Source organism: Sinocyclocheilus grahami, unplaced genomic scaffold (assembly GCF_001515645.1).
Source record: "Sinocyclocheilus grahami isolate Dianchi unplaced genomic scaffold, SAMN03320097.WGS_v1.1 scaffold61.1, whole genome shotgun sequence".
Taxonomy (NCBI): domain Eukaryota; kingdom Metazoa; phylum Chordata; class Actinopteri; order Cypriniformes; family Cyprinidae; genus Sinocyclocheilus; species Sinocyclocheilus grahami.
In genome coordinates, this window is record NW_015505240.1 from 822,954 (window position 1) to 846,691 (window position 23,738).

At 36.4% G+C, this 23,738-nt stretch overlaps 1 protein-coding gene across 4 annotated transcripts in view; it reads left to right on the forward strand.

The window, feature by feature from the left end:
* Positions 1 to 23,738, forward strand: part of LOC107584536 (CUGBP Elav-like family member 4) — an 81,794-nt gene that overhangs the window by 17,781 nt on the left and 40,275 nt on the right. For all 4 annotated transcript variants that reach the window (XM_016271183.1, XM_016271184.1, XM_016271186.1 and 1 more), the window contains exon 3: positions 13,561 to 13,643. In XM_016271183.1, coding sequence (XP_016126669.1) covers positions 13,561 to 13,643 — 83 coding nt within the window. The remainder of the gene's footprint in view (positions 1 to 13,560; positions 13,644 to 23,738) is intronic.

Here is a 23,738-nt window from a genome sequence, read left to right on the forward strand (position 1 = left end):
GAAAAGTAGTTTAAATGTTTTGCCACTTGCTTGAGCAACTTAATATATAAATCTAGAAGTAAATGCAAAAGTAAAAAGCATTGAATAATGTGTTGCTTATATTTATTGTGTTTAAACATGCTGAAAAAGCATTTTCAGTGACAATGTTTGGATTTGAAATCAAAATAATGGATAAATGTTGTGTTTGTGGTAAACTGCCACAGATCAGTAGCGGACTCCTGTGTGAAAGCTGCTTCTCCTCTCACAAGAGTCACCTAAGAGGGGAATTGAATTCCCCCCATTTTCAAAAATGAAATTCAGGCCCTGAATAAATGTCTAAAAATCCTGATTGGAGTATCACTATAAATAGTTATTAATGATAAAAAGAAGGCTTTAAAAAGATCGGTATCGGCAGATACTGCTTTCTGTGATCGGCGATTGGTGATCGGCCTCAAAAATCCTGATCGGAGCACCCCTAAATAAAAGTATTTTGTATTTTGGTCAATTTAATGCTTTATTGCTGAATAAAAGTATGAATTTCTTTGCAATCTTAATTATCCCAACTTTTGAAAGGTAGTGTATGTGACAGTTTTTGTCAGTTCTCACTGAGTGTTTTTTACGTTTTAGAAATGCGCATGCTGTTGAAATCAGTGCATCTGGGGAAAAGTGGTTCCCATTCAGTCAGTCACGTTCTACGTTACGTCAGTGACTGACGAATTGGGATCTCGCCCGAGAGCCCAATCACCTTCGAGTGTTAACTAAACAAGCCAATGACAGTTGGCGTGCGTGTTTCGCCACGCGCACCCCGCCCCGCAGCGCGGGTATAAAAGGAGAGCGCGTGCAAACACCCCAATTCGTCAGTCACTGACGTAACGTTGAACGTGACTGACTGAATGGGAACGTCTAGGTTACTTGTGTAACCCTCGTTCCCTGAAGGAGGGAACAGAGACGTTACGTTCCGTAGCCACAGTTGCTGTACCACCGCTGTACGGCCGGGGCACGTAGTCTCGGCTCCTCAGCGAAAAACTGATGTGAGTTTGCACGCGCTCTCCTTTTATACCCGCGCTGCGGGGCGGGGTGCGCGTGGCGAAACACGCACGCCAACTGTCATTGGCTTGTTTAGTTAACACTCGAAGGTGATTGGGCTCTCGGGCGAGATCCCAATTCGTCAGTCACTGACGTAACGTCTCCGTTCCCTCCTTCAGGGAACGAGGGTTACACAAGTAACCTAGACGTTCCTGTCAAATTTTGCGTAGTGACGTGTTTTAATAAAAGACTTGCAGGAACCGCAAGTGGTCAGTCACTTGTCTTGAATTTGCAAACTCTTCAAGCGCAATTGTACATTCTGCTTTATCAGAGTTATGCCTTTGAAATATTCAGTACTTCATCTAGATGGAGCACAAATCTGACCAAAAAGTCAAAAGGTTGTCTGCCGAACTGAAAGCGCGCACAGTAATTTAAATGAGCTTTCACTTTGTCACAGAATAACCTAGTTTAATGCCAATAGTCAAAAGGTTGATTTATAGATCAGATGGCATTCTGAATGATTTTATTAGTGACAAAAAAAACATGAATGAAAACTTTCAGGGCTAAAGTCCTAGAAGCTTACTCCTAGCGTTCCCCATGTATCCAACCCTGCCAGTGGGAAGATTGATTTTTATCCATTGTGAAATTCCGCATTAACGGTTTGATTTGTCCTGTGACTTGGCAACACATTTCTAGAAATCTTGACTTCACCGCTTTCCTGCATGACATCTCGCTAACAAGCTCTCGGTATTAAACATGCTCCCTCACGTCTTTGCTCTAACAATACTAGGGGTATATTTGGTAAGCCAAAGATATTTTCTGCCCTCTTTTAGTGCAGCCTTCAGTTCTTGTATTTCAGAGCCTGGCAGACGGGCTTATCCTTGATACTTCTGTGCAGCCCACAGAACCAGGATGTAATTGACTGTCCACTTCTGAACACCACACGGCTGAATTTTCTATTATCTGTCCAAAAGGTGATGTAAATTCAATTCAAAAAGGATTGTTAGAATTAAGCAGTGTGTGTGTGTGAGAGAGAGAAAAGACGGTAGAGAGAAAGACCTGCTTTATACTGTAGGTATCGGATGTGTGAGGATGTATTCATGAGTGGAGATGGAAAATAGTTTACATTTATGCTTCCTTTGTATGTTGTACATTTGTACATCTATGGTTGTGTGAGCAGACAAGTTACATGTGAGACTGTTAACACACACGAGCTTGAATGGTATTAGGAAGTGTGGAGCTGTGTATATTGCGCACTGTAGTGTGTGTTCATACCGTCTCCGGGTCCTTTGGGAGTGTATGGAGTAGGGGGGGACTGTGTCCTAATGATGTGTTTTCTACACCATTGATTCAGTAGCTCTGCTCCACAGTAAACCCTTCACATGCAACGCATTAGAGCCCAGGCTTTTTCCTCCGCCAATCGATTCGCAGAACTTACAGCCGTTCCTCTTTTCTCCTGTCCTTCGTTCTGCGCTCGTCTCCATTCCTCTGTGCTGCTCAGCTTTCCTTTCTTTTTCCTTTTCTCAAGAAAAATGGAAGTAGAGGAGTTTTGTTCTCTTGCTTTGTTTTCGTCAAAATTACTTTCTTTTCCTTACCTTCACCCTTTTCTTTTAATCTATTTCCAGTTAATGGATTCACTGACAATAAACAGACTGATTTGTTTTTCTCTCTTTTTTATTTTAGGTGTGCATTTTTTTTCACTTTCTTTTCTTTTTTTCAATTATTTTCCCTTACTTGTTTCTTTACTTCCTATTTTACATCCTTTTCTTTTTTTCTCTTTTTTTTCCTTTTTTCCTTTATCATCCTTTTCTCTTCCTTTCCTTTGCCTTTTGCTTCTTTCCTTTTTCCTTTTCATTTCCTTTACCTGTTCCTTTCCTTTACTGTATTCTTTCCTTTACGTGTTCTTTTCCTTTAACTGTCCTTTGCTTTTCCTTTCCTTTTCCCCTTTCTTTCTTTTTTTTCTCTACCTTTTACTTTTCATTTTCATTTTTAATGAAAAATACTGTAAAACAGTAATATTGTGAAATCTTATTGCTATTTAAGAACTGTTCTCTAATTGAATGTTTTAAAATGAAATTTATTCCTGTGATGCAAAGCTGAATTTTTAGTATCATTACGCCAGTCTTCAGTGTCACATGATCATTCAGAAATCATAATATGCTGATTTGCTCAATAAACATAATCAATGTTGAAAACAGTTATCCTGCTTAATATTTCTGTGGAAACGGTGATACCTTTTTTTCAGGACTCTTTGATTGAATAGAAATATCAAAACAACTGCATTTATTTAAGATTTAAGAATGTTTTGGTAACAAAGTAAAAGTCTTTTGTCACTTTTAATCCTTGCTGAACAAAATTATAACTTTTTTTTTTTCGTCCAAAAAAATTTTAAAAATCCTACTGACCCAGAACTTTTGAGCATAGTGTATGTCATGTCATTGGGGAGTTCAGTTCATACGCTATCTCAAGATTCTTTCTCATCAGGGATAGTTGCCAGTAGGATGAATCCAGGAGGAATCCAGGTTTAATATTAAACCCCATTAGAAATACATCTACTGACCTCCTGAAATATTCCCTCACACTACCACTTCATTCCGCTGGAATAATATCACGCAAGGAGAAGACTCATTAGTCCCAGAAACAGCTCCTGAATATGTAAGGCCTATTTTATTGAATCAAAAAAAAAGAGCTTGACGTGGTTTCGGCACAGCAATCGAAGGTTTCTCTCACTCTCCCGTTTTCTCTCTCTCTCTCTCTCTCTCTCTCTCTCTCAGATTACTCTCTGAGCTCATATTGCTGTCTTCAAAGTGCATTTTTATTTAATCAGGGGTTTACTGCTTCCAATTAAATATTTTAAGAAGACATGTTGTTTGGATGTGGGGGCAGGGCAAGGCGGAGTGGTGCAAAGGTGTCCTGGAGTCTTTCAGAAGACCTTGAATTCTCAGACCTTTGGAGGACAGTTTATTCAAATTACCCAAGGTCTACTGGGATACTTGTGTTAAAGGAAGGAGGGAAAACTTTGGGAATTCAGCTCAATCTCTACCACCGTGAAAGCGATACATGCTATTGCAGACACACTTGATAGGCACGGCAAATAAAATTACATGAACAACAAACATGACAGAGCTCGGACACACTTTTTAGAACAATAAATGTTTGATCAGCACATATTGATTTGAACACACACAAACCGCAGCAGGAAAAGTCTCTGCTTACATTTTGTTTGTGTGTGTGTGTGTGTGTCACTTTGTTTAGTCTTGGGTTATTGCCCTCACAGAAACTTTTGAAGATGGATGCTTTTTTGGCCAGATGATCAATTGGATTATTCGCAGTGGCAGGTATAAGTAATGACAGTAATAAGCAAAAACAAGTGAAGAAGCAGCTATAATTTATTATTCATATCATGAATACCAATTGTTATAAATGATGCCTGCACTATTCCATTGCACTCTACTCTAGAAACCTGTTGTACAAATAAAAACCTGAAGGCTTTGCTCTAGTGAAGTACTTATCCTACATGCTTTTTACCACTAGCATCCACTGATAAAAAGGCTGTGAAAGTAACCACCATTTAGTTGTGTGCTTATGAAAAAATAGTAAAAAATATTTTTATTTTTAGGGCATGTTCTGTATGTACTGTAAATGCCAATGTGGTTACAAAACATAGATATTTCCAATTACAGACCAAAATTCTTAAGTATTAATCTAAAAAAAAACATTCTTTAAAAATGTAAAAAATCTGAAGAATTTCCATCGATTGAGAGAATAAAAAAAGCAACACGTGGCCGTGTGTTTTTACTTTTCCTTGAAAGCATTAAAAGTATTTTTAGATTAATCTCACATGAAAAGATGTGCAAAGTAATAATTCTGAATTAATTCATCCTGAACAACTTAATATACATCCTTTGTTGCAGACTTTTTTTAAAATAATTTTTATACTTTATATAAAATATTTTTTACTGTTCAAAAGTTTGGAGTCAATAAGATTTTTGAAATGTTGCAGTGTAAATGCATTTATGGCACCTCAGCTTCATCAGACTGGCTGTGTAAATGCATCTAATGCGACTTCAGATGCAGCTTCTGTTTCCTCAGCAGTGGAAAGATAGTTTGTTCATACTAATTTCATTTGAATTGTAACAACTTTCTTAATATTCTAACTGAATTAATTGAAACAAAGTAAGAATTTGATGTGAAAGATGACATATTTAATAAAGTTAGGGGGAAAAAGTTACCATTTATAAACATAGTGGGAAATGACATCTGTTTTGTTACATACAGCAACTCATTTTAAGTTAACTATTTCTTCCTCTTTCCAGTCACAGAGCACTTTATTTTGAGAGTTGTTTAAGTGAGAGAAAATCTGTAACTTAGTCCAGATTGGGGGAATTGTAATGTTTAATTATTTATTTTATTATGTAAATAATTTTTGCATTGAAATTTGCATAGATTTTTGTTTGTATATACTGTCAATTATAGTTATAGGCAAAAATTGGTATCGGCAAGTCACACTTCCAAAGAAATCGGAATCGGCCAAGAAAATTGCAATCGGTGCATCTCTACTTTTGAACGGTAATGTACTTTACACTTTTGAAACTTTTTAATTAAAAATTCAAATCTGAAATTCTTTAATTATCTTTGCCGGTTAAAATCAATTCAACAACTATGGTGAAATATTTCCATACACAATTACCGTATGATTGCCCTTTTTATGTATTTACATATTTAACATATTGAATTACATATTTACATATTGAATTTTGATTAGCCATTTCTTTCTTACATCTTTAAAATGATGCAAGAAAGAAACCAGTGTTTCATGTGCTGGTTCTCATTCCCTGAGACAAAAAACAAGATGTACTAAGTGTCATGGCAGAGTTTATGGTGGCTCTGATGTGGCATGTCATTATGCACAACTACAGACTAAAACCTACTGTAAAATAAGTTCATTTAAACTAGAACACTATTCTTTTGCAACCTTGTAAGCACTAGTATTTCTTTCATTAAATCTAGTTCTTGCAGCAATTGCTCATCACAAAGTGCAACACTGTGAGTCAGGGTCAGCGATCACCATGGTGACTGGGATGTGATGTTGAGAGATTGAAGACTGGAGACCAGTTTGTGCCATTTGGCTGTTTCACCGGTAATAGATAACTAGGTTTATCTTTATAACAATCAGCTACATTCATATCTAACATTTTTCATTGTTACTAGATGGTGATTTATTTTCTCTCTCTCTTCATAAATTGTTGGAATTTGTCATTCTTGTACTTCAGGGTAAGGCAAAATGTATTGACTAATTCAGATTAGATTTCACTAGTTGACTGTCAATCTTAGAAGGTAGAAACACCCTTCTTTTAATCGCTGAGCTGAAAATACTTTTCAAAGCCTCGAGGGCAGTGACAGTAGAGTGAAGACACTTTGGCGTCCAGAAGATTTGTATCATGAGCATTTTAGATTAATGTCATTCTTTTGCTATCATTCTTCCGTTTACTTATTTTGAGTCTCAGTATGTATCTCCAGCTGTGTGTGTGTGTGTGTGTGTGTGTGTGTGTGTGTGTGTTTTGCTTAAGGGTGTCTGCAGAAGGAGAGATAAGACGCTAGTGTAGGACACTAGTAGATAGTGTTCACAGAATCCTGGTGATCTTATCTTCTCTCTACTTCCTTTTCTCTTGCTTTCCTTCATCCTTTCTTCTCTCTTGTGCTGTGATTTTCACAGCATGCATGTTTTACATCCATAGTGTTAGATTGAGAGAAAGTGGATTGTCCCCTCAGTCATGCTTATCTCGTGTTTTATCAAATTTATTATGAAATGTATTTTAGTGCAAATTCATCACTTGTTATGAAAGTTGCTTTTTTGTTGTTTTTGGAAAAGAAATTAATACATGTGGCAGGTAAAAGTTTTACATTATCAAAGATTTCTATTTCAAATAAATGCTGTTCTTTTGAACTTTCTGTTCATCAAATAATGTATGGTTTACACAAAAATATTAAGCACAAAAAAAATATATTTTAAAATATATTCAAATAGAAAACAGTTATTTTAAATTGTAATAATATTTCACTATAATATTATTATTTTTATTATTTGGTGAGCATAAGGACTACAATAAATACAGCTTAACTGGAACAAAGATAAATGGAGTGTATTTTCAGGCTTATGCATTTTATGGTAATACATTCAGAGTTTGCTTTTGTAAGATACAATTTTTATTCTGTGTCTGGTTGCTATTTGATGTCCAATTTAAAATCTGAATGTAGAAGCAAAACCAGCTAAGAACCACTTTGTTTCTCAAAGTCATAGTGACTTTTTTTTGTTTGTTTGTAGTTTTTTTTTTTTTCTTTTTTCAGAGTGCATGGAGACGCGCCCTGATGTTCAAATGAAACTACACCACTGACAAACCTCCAAGACTCAATTCTTTCCTCTGTTATTTTCTCAAACCTCTAGATTTTGGTGCGAAACCCCTCCATTACCATCCGACCGTTGTATTTCATCTTTTCTGCTCCCTTTGTACTGTATTTTCTTTTCTCTTCTACATTCTCTCTCTGTCGTCTTTAAAGTGCTGTCGTGACCAGACAGAAAGAAACAATATTGCTTTTAGAGGACAAACAAATAGAGGCTCCCCATTATCTTTCCGTTCATCCGGTATACTTGTGTGCATTCGCCTGTGTGTGTGTGTACACCAGCTCTTGTCAAGTGGGACAGGGAAGCATGCACAAGTGTCCCATGAGAGCTCTAGCCTGTTCTATAACATGACAGGCCCTCGGAGGAGTGCACCAAGCTGTCACACTGAGCTCTCCCCTACGCTAATGAGTCAGAGTTAATTAAAAAACCCAGGCAGAACTGCAAGAGACACACACATTGACGCACACACACACATATGCAAGCATACATGCGCTCACCCAACCTGGCCAGGGTTAAACACACATAGTGGAAAGTGGGAAAGAATATTGCTGATTCATGCTCCAGCCTCCGGGGCCTTGTGTGTGTGTGGATGTCAGTGTGTGTGTCCCTTGTGTGTGTTTAGTGTCCCTGCGGTGCTGGGGCTTTTATGGGAAGGCAGAGAGGAAGCTACACTTCTGCTGCCGCTCTCAGTCTTTTTCCTTAGTTTCCTTGATCCTGAGGTCTTGTGTTTCTTTTAGTATTCACCAAAATAGTTACTAAAGTAGCTACTACTGTCATCAAAAATTTAGAAGCTGTGGTTAAAGGTGGGGTAAGCGATTTTTCAAAAATGCTTTAGAAAACTGATTCGGGCCGAATAGCAAAACAAACTTGTAGCCAATCAGCAGTAAGGGGCGTGTCTACTTATGATGTGGAGGAGAGTTCAGTGCACATTAGCCGAGCCGAGTGACCGAAAGATAGAGATGGTGGATAAAAGAACAAACGAAGGCTTAAGGCAAGAAGTAGGACCCGTGTAAATATCGAATCTGCTTTCCAGCGCTGGAGAGAACTCAAGGAGCGGAAGACCCGAGATCGGACGCCCAGGTTGCTTTGTTTCTTCTCGATAGGTGAGTAACACCGTGTCTGCACCGCAACAGCTAAAGTCTGTCTAGTACACTGGACGCGACAAAGCGACCGTTGAAAATCATCAATCCGTGTCAATCCGTCATGAATAGAACACAGCAGCAGTTTTCTGTCGTACCGCGCCGCATCAAGTGTAGTAGACCATAGATATGTATATCTATGGTGTAGACAGCATCACTGATTATGAGATCTGTAGTATTTTGTCGCGCCGCGCCACTCGCGTCCGGTGTAGACACGGTGTAACACTGGTTTTGCTTTGTTTCACAGAACTAATCGTTGCCTGGGTTGCGTATGTATGTGTGGGGTGGAGCTATCAAAATAGGGGCGAGACCCTTTTGGGGTAGGGGCGTGTTTGTTTTGGTGATTTTAAATGTCAACATTGGCTACCAGAAATTGCTTACCCCACCTTTAAAGGATTAGTTCACCCAAAAAATAAAATGTACTCCGCCTGATGACATCTGAAATGTAGATGAGTTTGTTTCTTCATTTAAAGAGATTTGGAGAAATTTAGCGTTACATCACATGCTCTCCAGTATCTCACCGATGGAAGCACGCAGAAACCTGAAAATGGTCTTGTTTGAAAGAAGAGATCCTAATCTAAAAGGTAATATAGAGTTTATAGATATTTGTGGCTGTTTGCGGCTAACTGAAGCAGTGCTACGAGTAGAAATGTTACACAATCAGTTTTTTTTTTTTCATCGCAATTCAATTGAAGATAATTCGATCTATGATTGTCACACAATAAAATAATCTACATTATGAAATTCCTGAGAATGAGAGCTTTCTTGTGATATATGACTTGACTTTATTGTAAAAAATATATCAAATACACATTCTTCGTAAAAAAAGTTCGCAATGGCTAGGCGGAAAATTGTGTGTGGGACGAATAAATTTCTAAGCTCAATTTTACTGCTTTATGAATATAAAAACCAAAAGGAATGGTATTCTTTGTAAAAAAGACACTCCAAGCTTTCAAATGAATCCATATATGGGCTGATACCATATAAGGAAGGCTATGTAAATGAAGCATACACATTTTTAACGTGACTTTGGACCCGTATCCGGGTCCGCAGAGTTTAACTGGTTTTAATGTCTTGTGAAGTGAAAAGCTGCATGTTTGTAAGAAACAAATCCATCATTAAGGCGTTTAACTTTAAAATGTCGCTTCTGGCCAAAATACGAGTCCTTAATCCCTAATAACAGTTCATCCAGTGGAAAAAGTCCATCCTCTGGTGTCCTTTTACATCAAAATTCACCAATATATTTGATTAGACCTGTTTGTTTTGGACTGTTTTCATTTGTAAACTGTGCTTGATCTTTGCATATTTCTCTCCTGATTCATACGAGACAACTTTTTTTCACTGGAGAAAGCAATATTATGGATAGAGGACTCATATTTTGGTCGAAAGCAACCGTTTAAAGTTAAAAACGTCTTGATGCATTTGTTTCTTACAAACATGCAGCTTTTCACTTCACAAGATGATAACTGATGGACTGGTTTTGTGTGGATTATTGTGGTGTTTTTATCAGCGGTTTTGGACTCTCATTCTGACGGCACCCATTCACTGCAGAGGATCCGTATGAGAGCAAGTTATGTAATGCTAAATTTCTCCAAATCTGTTTTGATGAACAGGCAAACTCATCTACTTGTTGGAAGACCTTAGACAGGCAAGGGCAAACTCGGTCCTGGAGAGCCACTGTCCTGCAGAGTTTAGCTCCAACCTTAATCAAACACTCTTGAGCAAGCTAATCAATGTCTTCAGGATTACTAGAAGGCTACATGAAGTTTTATCAGGGTTGGAGCTTAACTCTGCAGGACTGTGGGCCTCCAGGACTGAGTTTGCCCATGCCTGCCTTAGAGTGAGTAAAATTTTGAGTGAATTATTACTTTAACATTGTTGTTTTTTTGTAAGGGTTGGTTTTCTTTCATCACCCAAATGTTTTTTTTAGGCTATTCTTTTTATTTTTATTTATTGGTTTTAAAAAGAAAAGATTAGCATCTTAACGCAACAAGGGGTTGTTTAAAAATAAATTAATGTTTTAATTTTCCATTTTGGTTGGCAATCAGCTTTTTCATCTTATCATTGTTTGTGGCACTATTAGCATGCAGGCAGAAATGTCAGCGCCAGATTATCATGTTTACTCAGCATATTAATATATTAGCATTTTTTTAATATTAATGCAAGATTAGCATAAGCATTAGCAGCCATTAACATGCTTTTGCATATTCAAATTTGCTTACTTCGTCTACAAATGCGACGCTAATCGTTTCAGCTTTTGTTCATTGGTTATTCCACTCAGTTCCTATCCCAGTGGGATTTTTGATTAAGTTGATGCTGAAAAGATTCACGGTTGTTTTTAGCAAACTACCTTAGGCGTTCCTTTTAGCCGGGTGAGATTAGCATCATATGAGATTGAGCTGTACATTAACTCAAATACACATCGATGCACGTTAGGGCAGTTGTTCTGTGGAGGGACAGGAAGATTGTCATCTTGTCACACTGAACCTAAAGACAGAGGTGTGAGCTGCAGCAGGCTATGAAAGCTGATCACATCAGGCATGCTTGAATGAACTTTCACGCTATCTCATTCTTTCTTCTTTCTGATCTCTTCCATAACATTTAGGCCTAGTTGTTGTTGTTTTGGCTTATCCTTTTATCATGCAGCATATTTTGTTCATTCGCATCTGCTAGCATTTCTGTATGATTTTCTGTTTGTGCAAAATCTTGGATACTGTTTTTTTTAAAGGTGCACCATATCAGTATTGGTAAATCAGTATATTAGTACCAATTGTTGATTTATACATGAACATGTTGTTAGGTCTCGGAAATTAAATATTTGGGGATATGGAATGTATTGAACATTATTGTTGTGAATTCTGCACATTTGTCACAAGATAATGTTACCTAGCTGCCTAAAAGTTTGTTGAAATTTCACAAATGACTTGTTATTGTCCCAGAAGCATCATTCATGTGACTAATGTTTTACACTGCATTGCTTTCAAGCAAAAGAATATTTATGAATATGATGTCATGCCGTTTTCCAGCTGTTATTGCAAATGTTAAAAAATGTTAAATCATATACGAATGTTACATGAAAATATTCAATATATATATATATATATATACCGTATTGGCCCGAATATAAGACGACCCTGATTATAAGACGACCCCCCTTTTTCCAGATGTACCTTTTCGAAAAAGGCTTTTTAAAAAACAAATCTTGTTTTTTCTCAGTAAAACACATTTTGTCTTCAATTATTTCCATATTGCATATTTTTCCTATTTTAATGGTAAGTATGGTAAAAACTGGTCAAATGTACCAACAATCACATTTAAAAAATATACACTTTTTGATATAGCATTAAAAAAACAAAACAGGTAGCCCATCTGAATTAGGACATTTAGGCTATCCATCTAATAGTAGCCCACCAATATCTTATTAACAGTAGAAGTTAAATCTTACTGTAGACTTCAAATCTGGGAACTGTCTTACGTTTTAAAATCACAAAGGGAGTTTGGTCCCATCAGGCTAACGTGACAGTCACGACTCATGCAGCTGTAAGGTTTTCTTTTTCTTTAGTTTTTTCTCGCGATCTTTACAACACGCATTACATTACGTATTTCATGGCACACTCGTTTTATGCATATTTGACGCCACCTATTGTTGTGGGTGTATTATTGACATGTCAAAGTCTAGACCCTGAATATAAGACGACCGCGTTTTTTCAGATGTATTCCAAGAAAAAAACATTGTCTTATATTCGGGTCAATACGGTATATATATATATATATAAATTTCAAGCTGTGATTTCAAACTAAGCAGTTTTTTGTACATTACATTTTTCAAGCCTGATTGTACTTAAAATTCTGGAGAGTCTTAAGCCCTATTCGCACAGGATTAGTATTACCTGGTGACTTCCAGTCATTTGTAATAATTGCGGTGGTTGTCTGTAATCTTAATCCCGTGCGAATCGGCAATGTCTGTAATTTGTAAAGTAAAAATTCCCCCGCAAATGACCTATCATATTGCTCAGCACACCGAGGTCCTGTGATAATATTAGTCCTGTGCGAATCGGCATCTCTGTGATTCGGCCATCATTTAGCAGGTCGCATATCAATTTCCAGGTTTTTGTGTTTGCTGTGCGCCTTTTTATCCATCTTTCGTGAAGAATGGAGCTGCGTTGGAGTGTTTGATAGTATTTTGGGTGCTGTCATCATATCGCTACACCATACAATTTGCAGAAAGAGAAAGCTGAAAAGGGTTTAATGTGTTACAAATAAATCAAGCATAAAGCTTGAGATATTATTTTAACCTGGTGAAATGTAAATGACACAGCGCACGAAACTATATTAGTTTATTTTTTTTAAATCCATCTGGACCATAGAACGGGACTCTCAAAGCCTTGACATCCAGGTATCCGGGAGACAAGTCAGTAAATTCGAGTAAAATCACAGGCTTCGCTTATCCCTTGCGAATGCACCACACGAAATTCAGATGTGGGGGGGTAATTTCAAAATCACACAAGGTCCCCAGATAATACTAATCTCGTGCGAATAGGGCTTTAGTGTGAATACTTTTTTTTTTTTTTTGATCAGCATTTTTTTCATTGGCCAAAAATTCTTAAACAGTGCATCCTCATTGTCTGTCAAATTAATGAGCAAGCATACAAAAACATACTCTGTTAAATGTTGATACCAGCATGGCCTTGTAGTCAGAAAATTAAAAGCAGCAGCATATTTTCTTCCACAAACACACACACACTTGTATTTGCGCTCACTCTCCGTCTTTCTCTGGGGAGCGTGAGTGTGTGTGGCTGTGGGCATGTGCTCTCAGAACCTCTTCATCTCTCTTCTGTATTTTATGTCTCTGTGTCTACTGCACAAATGTAATAACATTGTTTTTCTTTCCTGGATTGGAGAAAACAAAATGAAGGTAGAGAGCCCAGCTCTGCTCAAACGGACACCTGCTTGTGTCTCAACCTCTCTGACCTGTCTTTAATTCATCTCTGTCTCTGTTATTTCCTCTCTCAGGCTGTGCCTTCCTCACATACTGTGCAAGAGAATCGGCGCTAAAAGCTCAGACCGCGCTCCACGAGCAGAAGACGCTACCTGGGGTAGGTCATCACGGTCAAACTGGCACATAAACACACGCAAATAACAAAACACATGCACACCAGTACAAATGGGTAGTTGACATATATATGCTGAACTCTATATAAAAACCATTATAGCATTTTTTTTTTTATTATGCATGCAGTATTATGAGCTCATAATAATTCAGAGCCTACATGGAATATTTGTACTTAAAAAAACATTATATATTTATTTTATATATTATAATGTACACTATCGTTCAAATTTTGGGGGCATCAGTAATTTTTATTTTTATTATTATTAATATATTTTGCAGAATACGAGTATTCATTTATTAAGATTTCTAAAATAATAACAATAATAATATGCCATGGTTTGCACAAAAATATTAAGCAGAACGTTTTTAACTTTTATAATGATAAATAAAGTGTTTCTTGAGCGCAAGATCAGTGTATTAGAATCATTTCTGAAGGATCAGGTAACACTGATGACTGGAAAAATTGGATTTGCCATCATAGGAATAAATTTCCATTTTGAAAATGTACTACAATATAAAATGTATTTTAAATAGCAATAATATTTCACAATATTACTGTTTTTACTTCACTGTGACACTAAAGACTGGAGTAATGGCTGATGGAAATTCAGCTTTGCATCACAGAAATAAATATATTTTAAAGTATGTTAAAATAGAAACCATTATTTTATAACATTTTGCAAGATTACAGTTTTTTTCTGTATTTTTGATCAAATAAATGCAGCCTTGATGAGCATAAAAGTCTTCTTTAAAAAACATTACAAGTCTTACATATCCAAAACTTTTGAGCGGTAGTGTGTATATATATATAAATATATATATATATATATATATATATGTATTTAGACATATATTTAAAAAATAAAATAAAAAAGTGCATGGATGTATTATATGTCAACTACCCGAATTTACATACATTTTATGAGTTATTTTTTGTGTTTTTTATTTTTATTTTTTATTTTTTTGGCCAAAAAGTGCTAATTCTTCTTTTTTGGCTCCGTTTTCAATCTCGTCCACTCGCTTCTCATACTCTTTCTTCCTTTTCCTCTCCATCTCTCTCTCTTTCTCTCTGGAAGAGCCTTGTACCCAAGGGCAAGAACTACACAGCACTACATAAGAGCTGTCCTATTTACAGTGTCTTTTAGTGTCTCTGAGCATGTGTGTGTGTGTGTGTGTGTGCGAGCATGCCGTATGAATGTCTACAGGCGTGTGTGGGTATTACTCCGTCACTCCTCTTTAGGTTAGTACAAACTTGCTGTCCCGCTCTAACATTATTTGGTTGCAGTGTGTGTGAGTGTTTTGAAGTTGCTCGGTTTGGTGTGTTCTGTTTTAATGATGCCTCCAGGGAGAATGACAGTTGCCGTGGCGAGCAGAATGCCTTTGATGCGAGTGATTATGACATCATAGATGTTGAATGCAGGGGGAGTTTCTTTGCTGGAGTTCCACTTCCTTTCTTTTAGTGCAGAGAATATTCACTCTGTAAAACCGCTCACACAGCCATACATGTATTGCTCGCCCTCCCCCCAACCTCATGAATGTGTAAGTCATCATGTTAGATGTTGATTGTAATAAGAAAAACCCTTGATCGTCTTATTATGAGCACATCTATTCGCAAGAAATGCAAACGCAGCAGCTGCAAATAAATTCAATCGAAGGCTCTGCCTATCACAAATGTTTCATAAGAATACTAATTAACCAGAGGAGCGTTTTATCGCTCAGGTTGCTCATTCAGAGCTCAGGAGACTTAATAGAGTTCTTGGTTGGGTTTCATTTTAGTCTTTGTCTCGGATGTTTCTCTTACAATTTCTTAAGAGAAATATATTTTTAAAAAATGGGGGAATAGAGCTGTAAAATGAATATGGATTGTATAGCTGAGATAATTTGGGTTTGGAAAAATTTGATGAGAAATGTTGGAGCACATATTAAGATCTTAGAATTTTCTTGGCAGATCTGAGCATTGTTTGAGACATTTTTTGAGACCTATTTTGAAACATTGAGATTATGGGGGTATTTATTTATTTGTTTGTTTGTGGGAAGTACAATCTGTATAATTTAAGTATCAGAGGTATTATTATAGTGATTTTTTTTTTCATTTTTAATTTTACTTAAAGTTTTAGTAATTTTGTTATGTGTTTTTGTCATTTTTTGAAAGTTTTTTGTTTTAATATGTCTGTATATTTAAATATATTATTTCAGGTCTAGTTTTAGTTTACCTTAGAAAATGAGAAATGTTGAATTGACTGCTAGTTTATTGTATTTTTTTATTTCAGTTTACATTTATTTTATTTCAAGTAGCAACATTTATTTGTATTTTTTTTGAAGGTTTTAATTTTAGTTAACTATAATAACTCTATAACAATCTGAGATGCTTGATTGATATTTACAGTATAAGTAGAAATCTCCATTTGTTTTACCAATTATCAAATTTTTCTCTAGGGGAAACTGATTTTTAACTTGTCATATGTACAGTATGAGCCATCATGGCCACTTCAAAGATAAACTCATTTTTATTGTGAATAGTAAATGCTTAAGTAAACAAACAAAGAAAGAGAGAGATAGACAGAGAGAGAAAGAAGTATAAATAAATCTGGAGATGAAGAAAAGTCATTGGATCGTTTTATGTGTTTTATCTGCAGGAGAATCTTGAGCCATCCCACCATTTCTTTTCCTTTCTTTCTCTTTGTCCCCCCTCTCGGCCTTTATGCAGTAATCTCTCTCATTTTTCCACTTCACTTGACAGCTTGATGGTTTTTAGGAAAGTGCTTTTTATGTTATATATATATATTAAACAAACATTTGAACGGTAGTGTATAAATGTGTCGGAACCTTTAGCAAGTCATATCTGTATTAATATAGCTATGCTAACATAAAATGAAAAGCCTTGTGAGTTTCACTATTTTAAAAGATGATGCAGCTTTTGAAGTTATTATATTGTGATTCTTATTTACAGAATTTTTTACAGATTTTTTTTTTTGGGGGGGGTAGTGATGGCAGTGACAGGCCAGGCCAGGCTCTCATGCACACTGCATTTATTAAAATCTCTTCTGGCCTCTCTCGTACTACTGTATGATGCCTCAGAAGCACTCTATTGATTCTGGCACTGGGCCTCATCAGCGGGAGGGTGTGTGTACACACCCACGGCTGCTCTCTCGCTCACGTTTAAATACACAGGCACGCACGAGTACAAACAGAGCAGCTATTACTCACTGCAACGCACACAAATGCAAAATGTTCACAAATACGCATTCATGTGGATGCATATTCATGTAGAAATATTTCCTGGAGACTCGGGCAGTAATGCTCGTTGTGGCATAGCCATACACAGATACACACCATGGCTATGTTCAAAATGGAATACGATTATTTTAGAAATCTGTATGTATGTATTTATGTATTTATTTATTTATTTAATAGGTTAAACTGGTTAAACAAGCTACATTTTACTTTGTGTGTGTATGTGTGTGTGTGTCATTTTTTTATTGCTAGAATTATTGAAATTACAGTTAAAAACTCCAATAAAGTATTTAAAAAATAGAACACCAACTTTCTTTCATTTTTATTGTGAGAATTATTATAATAACAGTTCAAAACTCCAAAAAGTATTTTAAAAAATAGAATTTTTGTAATTACAGTTAAAGTATTCCAAAAAATATTCCAAAATCAGTATGAACATTTCTAATAGCTACATTGTTGTCACTTTAACTCTATTATGTGCATGTTTAATTCAGCAAGCACCATCCAGTTATCGTCTCATAAATAAATCGTTATTTTGCCTTTTTAATCCCATTTTGCATAAAAAATGTCTTAACTTTTGACAGCCCGATCAAATAATGAAGTCAAAAGAGAACTCGGTTCATATTGTTCTTGTTCATTTGTCATAATAGAATGTCAAGTTGATCGCATTGCATTATGGGATACAGTATTTCACACAGTGCACTCTGGTTGCACGTTCTGGCAAATGTTGCATCATTCGAGTCCTCACGCCTACAAAAAACTGACACAGTACTGCATTGTATACACACTGCATGCTACTTCCTTTCAGAAATAGTATTCAATTCTGAACATATCCAAAGATAAACTTACCTCAACTCCCATGTACACACACACATATCTAGACAAAACTGCACACACGTATTTAAACACACACATTCATATTCTCAAACATATAAATATACTGTCCATTGATCCTTAATAGTACATACTGACAGTCTGTGGATAAGCAAACACAACATGGATCATTTTGTAACTCATAAAGGTAAACACACACTCCTACACCAGCTCTGATTTCTGATATGAGCCTGAGCCGTGCCTCCAGGAACAGAGATGAAATGGGAATAATGTAGGGATGGAAGAGAGGATTGAAACGCATGAAGGGAAGAAAGAAAGAAGGACAGAAGAGGAAGCAGCAGGGGATGTGGCTCTTTGCTCTGATTTCTGTTAATTTACTTACACACTCACTCACTCACTCACTCACGCTCTCTCTCTCTCTCTCTCTCTCTCTCTCTCTCTCTCTCTCTTTCTCTTTCTCTCTCTTTCTCTCTCTCTCTCTCTCTCTCTCTCTCTCTCTGGCGATTGTGTGAGATATGCTACAGACCCAGAAATCCATACCATTGACCAACCGCGTGACCTACTTTTGTGGCAGCTCTTTCAATAAGTCTGCCGACTGGTCAGTATAGACCGGTTCCCCGAGAGAGGCACAGGAAAAATGAAGTGTGAGGACCTTTGGATGTGTTTTGTTTTTTAAGCTGATGTGCAGGGCCTCTCCATTTTACTGTATTCAGTTACAGAAAAATGCTGGGTTAATCTTACACTACAAGTCAAAAGTTTGGACTTAGTTGCTTGTTCTTTATTATTACTGTTTTCCACATTTTAGATTAATATTAAAATCAGTCAAACTAGAAAATGGCTCAAACCGAAGTGTGGGAATGATGCCTAAAATGTGTAACATGTAAAATATGACCTAAAATGTGTAGCAGCTTTCTTATATTTAATCTTAGGTGCATGCTGGAATGATCTTTAAACATTATTTTCACATTAATTTCTGAATTTCACATGTACTGGACACTTGTTGGCTGCTTTCTCTTCACTATCCTATTCAACTCCTCTATTTAAATTTAATATGAAATATTTTATATAAGATATATTTTGTGAAGATATTCATATGTATACGCAATTTACACTACCATTTAAAAGTTTGGAGTCAGTAATTTATTTATTTATTTGATTGATTGATTGATTGAATGATTGAATGAATGATTTTCAAAGAAATTAATGCTTTAATTCAGCAAGAAATTGATCGAAAGTGATAGTAAAGACATTTAGAATGTTACAAAAGATTTGTATTTAAAATAAATGCTGTTCTTTAGAACTTGATATTTATCAAAGGATCCTGAAAAAAAAATGTATTTACGGTTATTAAGCATTATAAAACAACTGTTTTCAACATTGATAATAATAAGTAATGTTTATTGAGCAGCAAAACAGCGTATTAACATGATTTCTGAAGCATCATGTGACTGAAGACTGGAGTAATGATGCTGAAAATTCAGCTTTACCATCACAGGAAAAAAAAGTTATTTTAAATTATAATAATACTTCATAATATTACTGTATTTTTTGCAGCCTTGATGAACATAAGAGACCTCTTTCAGAAACAATTTTAAAAAATTTTCTCACCTGTATGTTTTCTTCACGTTCAGGTTCCCCCTTTCATGGAATTTATGCTTGAAGCTGTTAGTCAATTGGAAATCTTTCATCTCTTTTCAAGATTCAAAAATGTTCAGGTTTGCGCTTCTTAAACAGGTATTTCATTGTGCAAAATTGAGCTGCTGTTTTTTTTTTAAACATTTATTAAGATTATGACAGGACTAAAAGTTATTTTAAATTATAATAATACTTCATAATATTACTGTATTTTTTGCAGCCTTGATGAACATAAGAGACCTCTTTCAGAAACAATTTTAAAAAATGAATATTGAATATTTGTGTATATGTATTTATATTTACAAAGGCTATGTCAAATTTAAATATGAAGGCATTTAAGATCATAAGAAAAATAATTTAAAGCTGAGCACATTTTCTCAGAAATCCTTATTACAGTAATAAAAAGAAATATTTACACTTAATAGCAGTATTTATTTTACTGCCTTATTTATGCTAATTTAAATCATAATTAAATCCATAGTTGTTGTATATAGTATGTGGAATATACAATATAAGTGTAATGTGTGCAGTTGTCACGAAAATGTCACAATTCCAATGAATTTTCTTCACAATTCTTAATATACTTTATGCAAAATATGTTTTCTTTTTTCTTTTTTTTGTCATTTGATTTTGGGTTGAAATGTCTCCTGAACACGTTTTCATGCGATTCACCTCATCTCTCTCTGAATCTGCGGTTGACCTCCTTCTTGCAGGAGAACCTTACTCAGAATCACCTGCGAGTTCACATTCCTTGCATAGTCCCTCACAGTTCCCAGTGATTAAACCTGAGAATCCGTCACTGAGAGAGACGTTTTGACAGATACTCGTCTGTTGTCGTGAAAAAAAGATGCTCTTCTTCTCAACTTCTAGAGCTCATTGCCTCCACTGTGGGGGCCTACTGTACAGATTACAACATTATGTAATACGGAAGAGATGCTCTATATCAAGAATTCAGTGTGAAAAATGCTTGTGACAGCACAGTGGCCCAGAAAAAGAGGGGTGGGGAAATAAAATTTTACTTTGCAGCCGATGTCGTGCTGACTTCGTCTAAATACTGTGCGGGCACCCGGAGCGGATGAGACAATAGGTACGTTGACATATCCACTCGTAATAGCGGAGTGGAGCAGACAGCAGTTGCATGTGGTGATTTGTTGCTGGTTAATACGACTGCGCTGTGGCTGTGGTCTGAGCCATATGCCGGCGGAATAATAAACTTTGCAGCGAAGGACATTTGTCCGATGTGATTGGTTTTATTGAAGGACGCATTTTCACAAATCTTATTCGAGACACGGTGGCGCAACAGTTTGGAAGCCAGGGCAAGCGGACGCAACAACAACAGCGAAGTGGGAATAAAAGCGCAATTGCAGGCCACGACTTGGCTGCTTTTTAATTATTGATGGCCGCTTCGACTGTGCATTGGGCAGTAATTGCATTACAGGTCACTTCTCAATAGCAATCTGTGAAAGTTGTGGTGATGTGTGCTGGGAGCCGATCGATAGGCGCTGTCCAGGGTGCTGGATTCAGGCACACTTTTACTCTGTCTTTATGTCTCTCTCTTTCTCTCTCTCTCTCACTCGTTCTACTTTCTGCTCTGTTCTCACCTGTATGTTTTCTTCACGTTCAGGTTCCCCCTTTCATGGAATTTATGCTTGAAGCTGTTAGTCAATTGGAAATCTTTCATCTCTTTTCAAGATTCAAAGAATGTTCAGGTTTGCGCTTCTTAAACAGGTATTTCATTGTGCAACATTTAGCTGCTGTTTTTTTTTTAAACATTTATTAAGATTATGACAGGACTGGTTTTCCCTGAGGAGGTCATTCTGTCTGACTTTATTTCTGCCTGAACTGGTTTATTTCTTAATTTTATTTTGGTGGCACAACCTCTGTGAAGCTGGAGGAAATCTCATTTCATCCGAGTAGCAGTGTCTGTGATTGTGGTATATTAGTATATTATTTTTGCACAGCGTTTCTCATTTACTTTGACCTTCTTTGAATGCCATATCTAAAGCAGAATTTCTTTGCACTTTCATTATGGATTTATTATGAATTTCTTGTTTATTTTTTTTCTGGGTAAAATCAACAAATCACTTGATAGTTCAGATACTGCAGGGAAATTTGATCACAGGCTGCTCACAATGGCCACTGTAGTAAAGCCCATTTGATTTGCATCCACAGGCACATACTGTATATTTTACAGTGGATTTAAAAAATATATATATATATTTATTTGGTTTATAATTGTTTTTATACTAATCACATTATATTGACTAGCATTTTTATTAAATCACACTACTGTTAAAAGTTTGGGGTCAGTAAAAAAAAAAAAATTCAACAGGAAGCATCAAAAGTGACAGTAAAGATATTTATACAGTTACAAAAATTAGTGGTGTATATTAAATTGTGTAATACATCATATTTTTATAAAACAAAATATTAGCGTATAACAAAAATATAACATTTTTAGAAGAAACTATCAATTGTAAAAAATAATAATAATAATAACAATAAAGTGTATAAATATACTAATTTATATTAACTATTATATACAATATACAATTATTTTTATAAAAATAATACTTCTTTAACAAAAAAGCTATTTCAGTCTTTCTGCTTCAGTTTTATGTTTAACGTTTTTACGTTTTACAATTGTATGTTTACTTGCCATTTCTTTGTAATTTATTGTGAAACTGACTTGCAATTTCTGAGAAAAAAAAATGTTTTTATACCAAATGTTTTTTTTTTCAGTGTTGGCAAATGGCACACATTTCACCATCTCTTCTGTCGCTGTTATTTCACCTGCCATTGTTCCCTTGTCTCTGCCTGGTTCTTTCTCATCGCCTCCTTCCACACTTAATTTATTTTGCTGTCTGTCTGTCACACATTTGCTGTGTCATCCTGTCTCTCTTGCTTCTGTTCTCCTGCTGTACTTCGTTCTATCCCTGTCCCCCTCTTTCTCTCGCTGTCGCTCTCTTATGCAGGGCAGAGAGTTGAGGAGACAGTAGATTTTACATGCTCCAAATACACTCATTACGTGTGTGTGTGTGTGTGTGTGTGTGTGTGTGTGTGTGTCTCTGTGTCTCTGTGTGTTTTGGGATGGTGTCATCCAGGGCTGGGTGGCAAGAGGAAGCATGGTTTGTTAAGTCATGATTTGGTGACCACAGGAGGGGAGGGGAGGCTTGGAGAGTTGAGGCCGGAGTGTGTCCAGGCAGCTTGGCAGACATCTAAGCCTCCTGCTCTATTTGTTCTTCCCTCCATTCATTTCATCCTGGCTCTTGGCCTATTCTGTTTCTTCTTTTTGTCCTCTTTTTCTGCGTGGGGTGTCTCTTACTTATTAATTTATATCAGAGGTGGTACTTTGGATTGTTCTGTGCATCATCTCCCATGCCTTGCTGTGCCACGCTCTTCCCGAGCACTGGTTTATGCTGCTTCATTTTGCACCGTGATTTACAGCTCAAACAGCAACATTACAGACTTACTAAAGTTGAAAAAGTTAAAAAGCATAATAGGACCCCTTTAAATAAATGCAGCATTGGTGAGCATAAGACACTTATTTCAAAAACAATAAAAACATCTTATCAACTCCAAACTCACCCAATTTTTTTTTTTTTATGTAATTTTAATTTATTTCTTACAGGTCAGAGAACACAGACATTTCTCCTGACTCATCCACCATCTTGATTTACTGAGCTAGTCATAATGCATTCTGCAATGCATTGACTGCTGTAGAATTTGGCCAGGATTAGGCATTTTAGATGACAGCTTACTTTATTGGAACCGCTTTCATGTTGGAAGTGAGCCTATGATGTTTAAAAATTATGTCTATGTAGGCAGCTCACTAGGTTTTGGAACAGAGCTCTGATTCCTCACGCTGAACTCGCTTATAATGTGTTTTTGTGCTGTTTGGTAATGATCTGTACAGAAGCTACTGTGTACTTCGTCTGACGTACAAAATGTGAGCTTATAGAAAATGTTGAAAATTATATGTGAAGTACGCCCATCGTCCATACGTCAGTCCATCGCCCTCCAGCCGTCTCTCCTTTGGCCTTGAACGTGTAACTCATTGAGCTCTGGCCTGTTTGCGATTGTATGCGTTTGATGCTATGTGTTCATACTGCCAGACTGTGCTCAATGAGGCTTCTCTTCCTGCCGCGGGCATCCTCTCAGTTAGCCAGTCAGCAGCATGTTTGTATGTGTGTGTGTGTGTGTGCGTGTGTGTTTGTGAGTGGGATCTAGACTTGATCCTTTTTTGTGTTCGTGTATGTATCTAGCGGGTGTTTTATTGATAACTTATCAATATCACATCATGTTCATTTAATAACAGGCAGTGACCTTATCGGGGGTATCCAGTTGAACGACTTCTCTGAAGTTCACCGCAAAC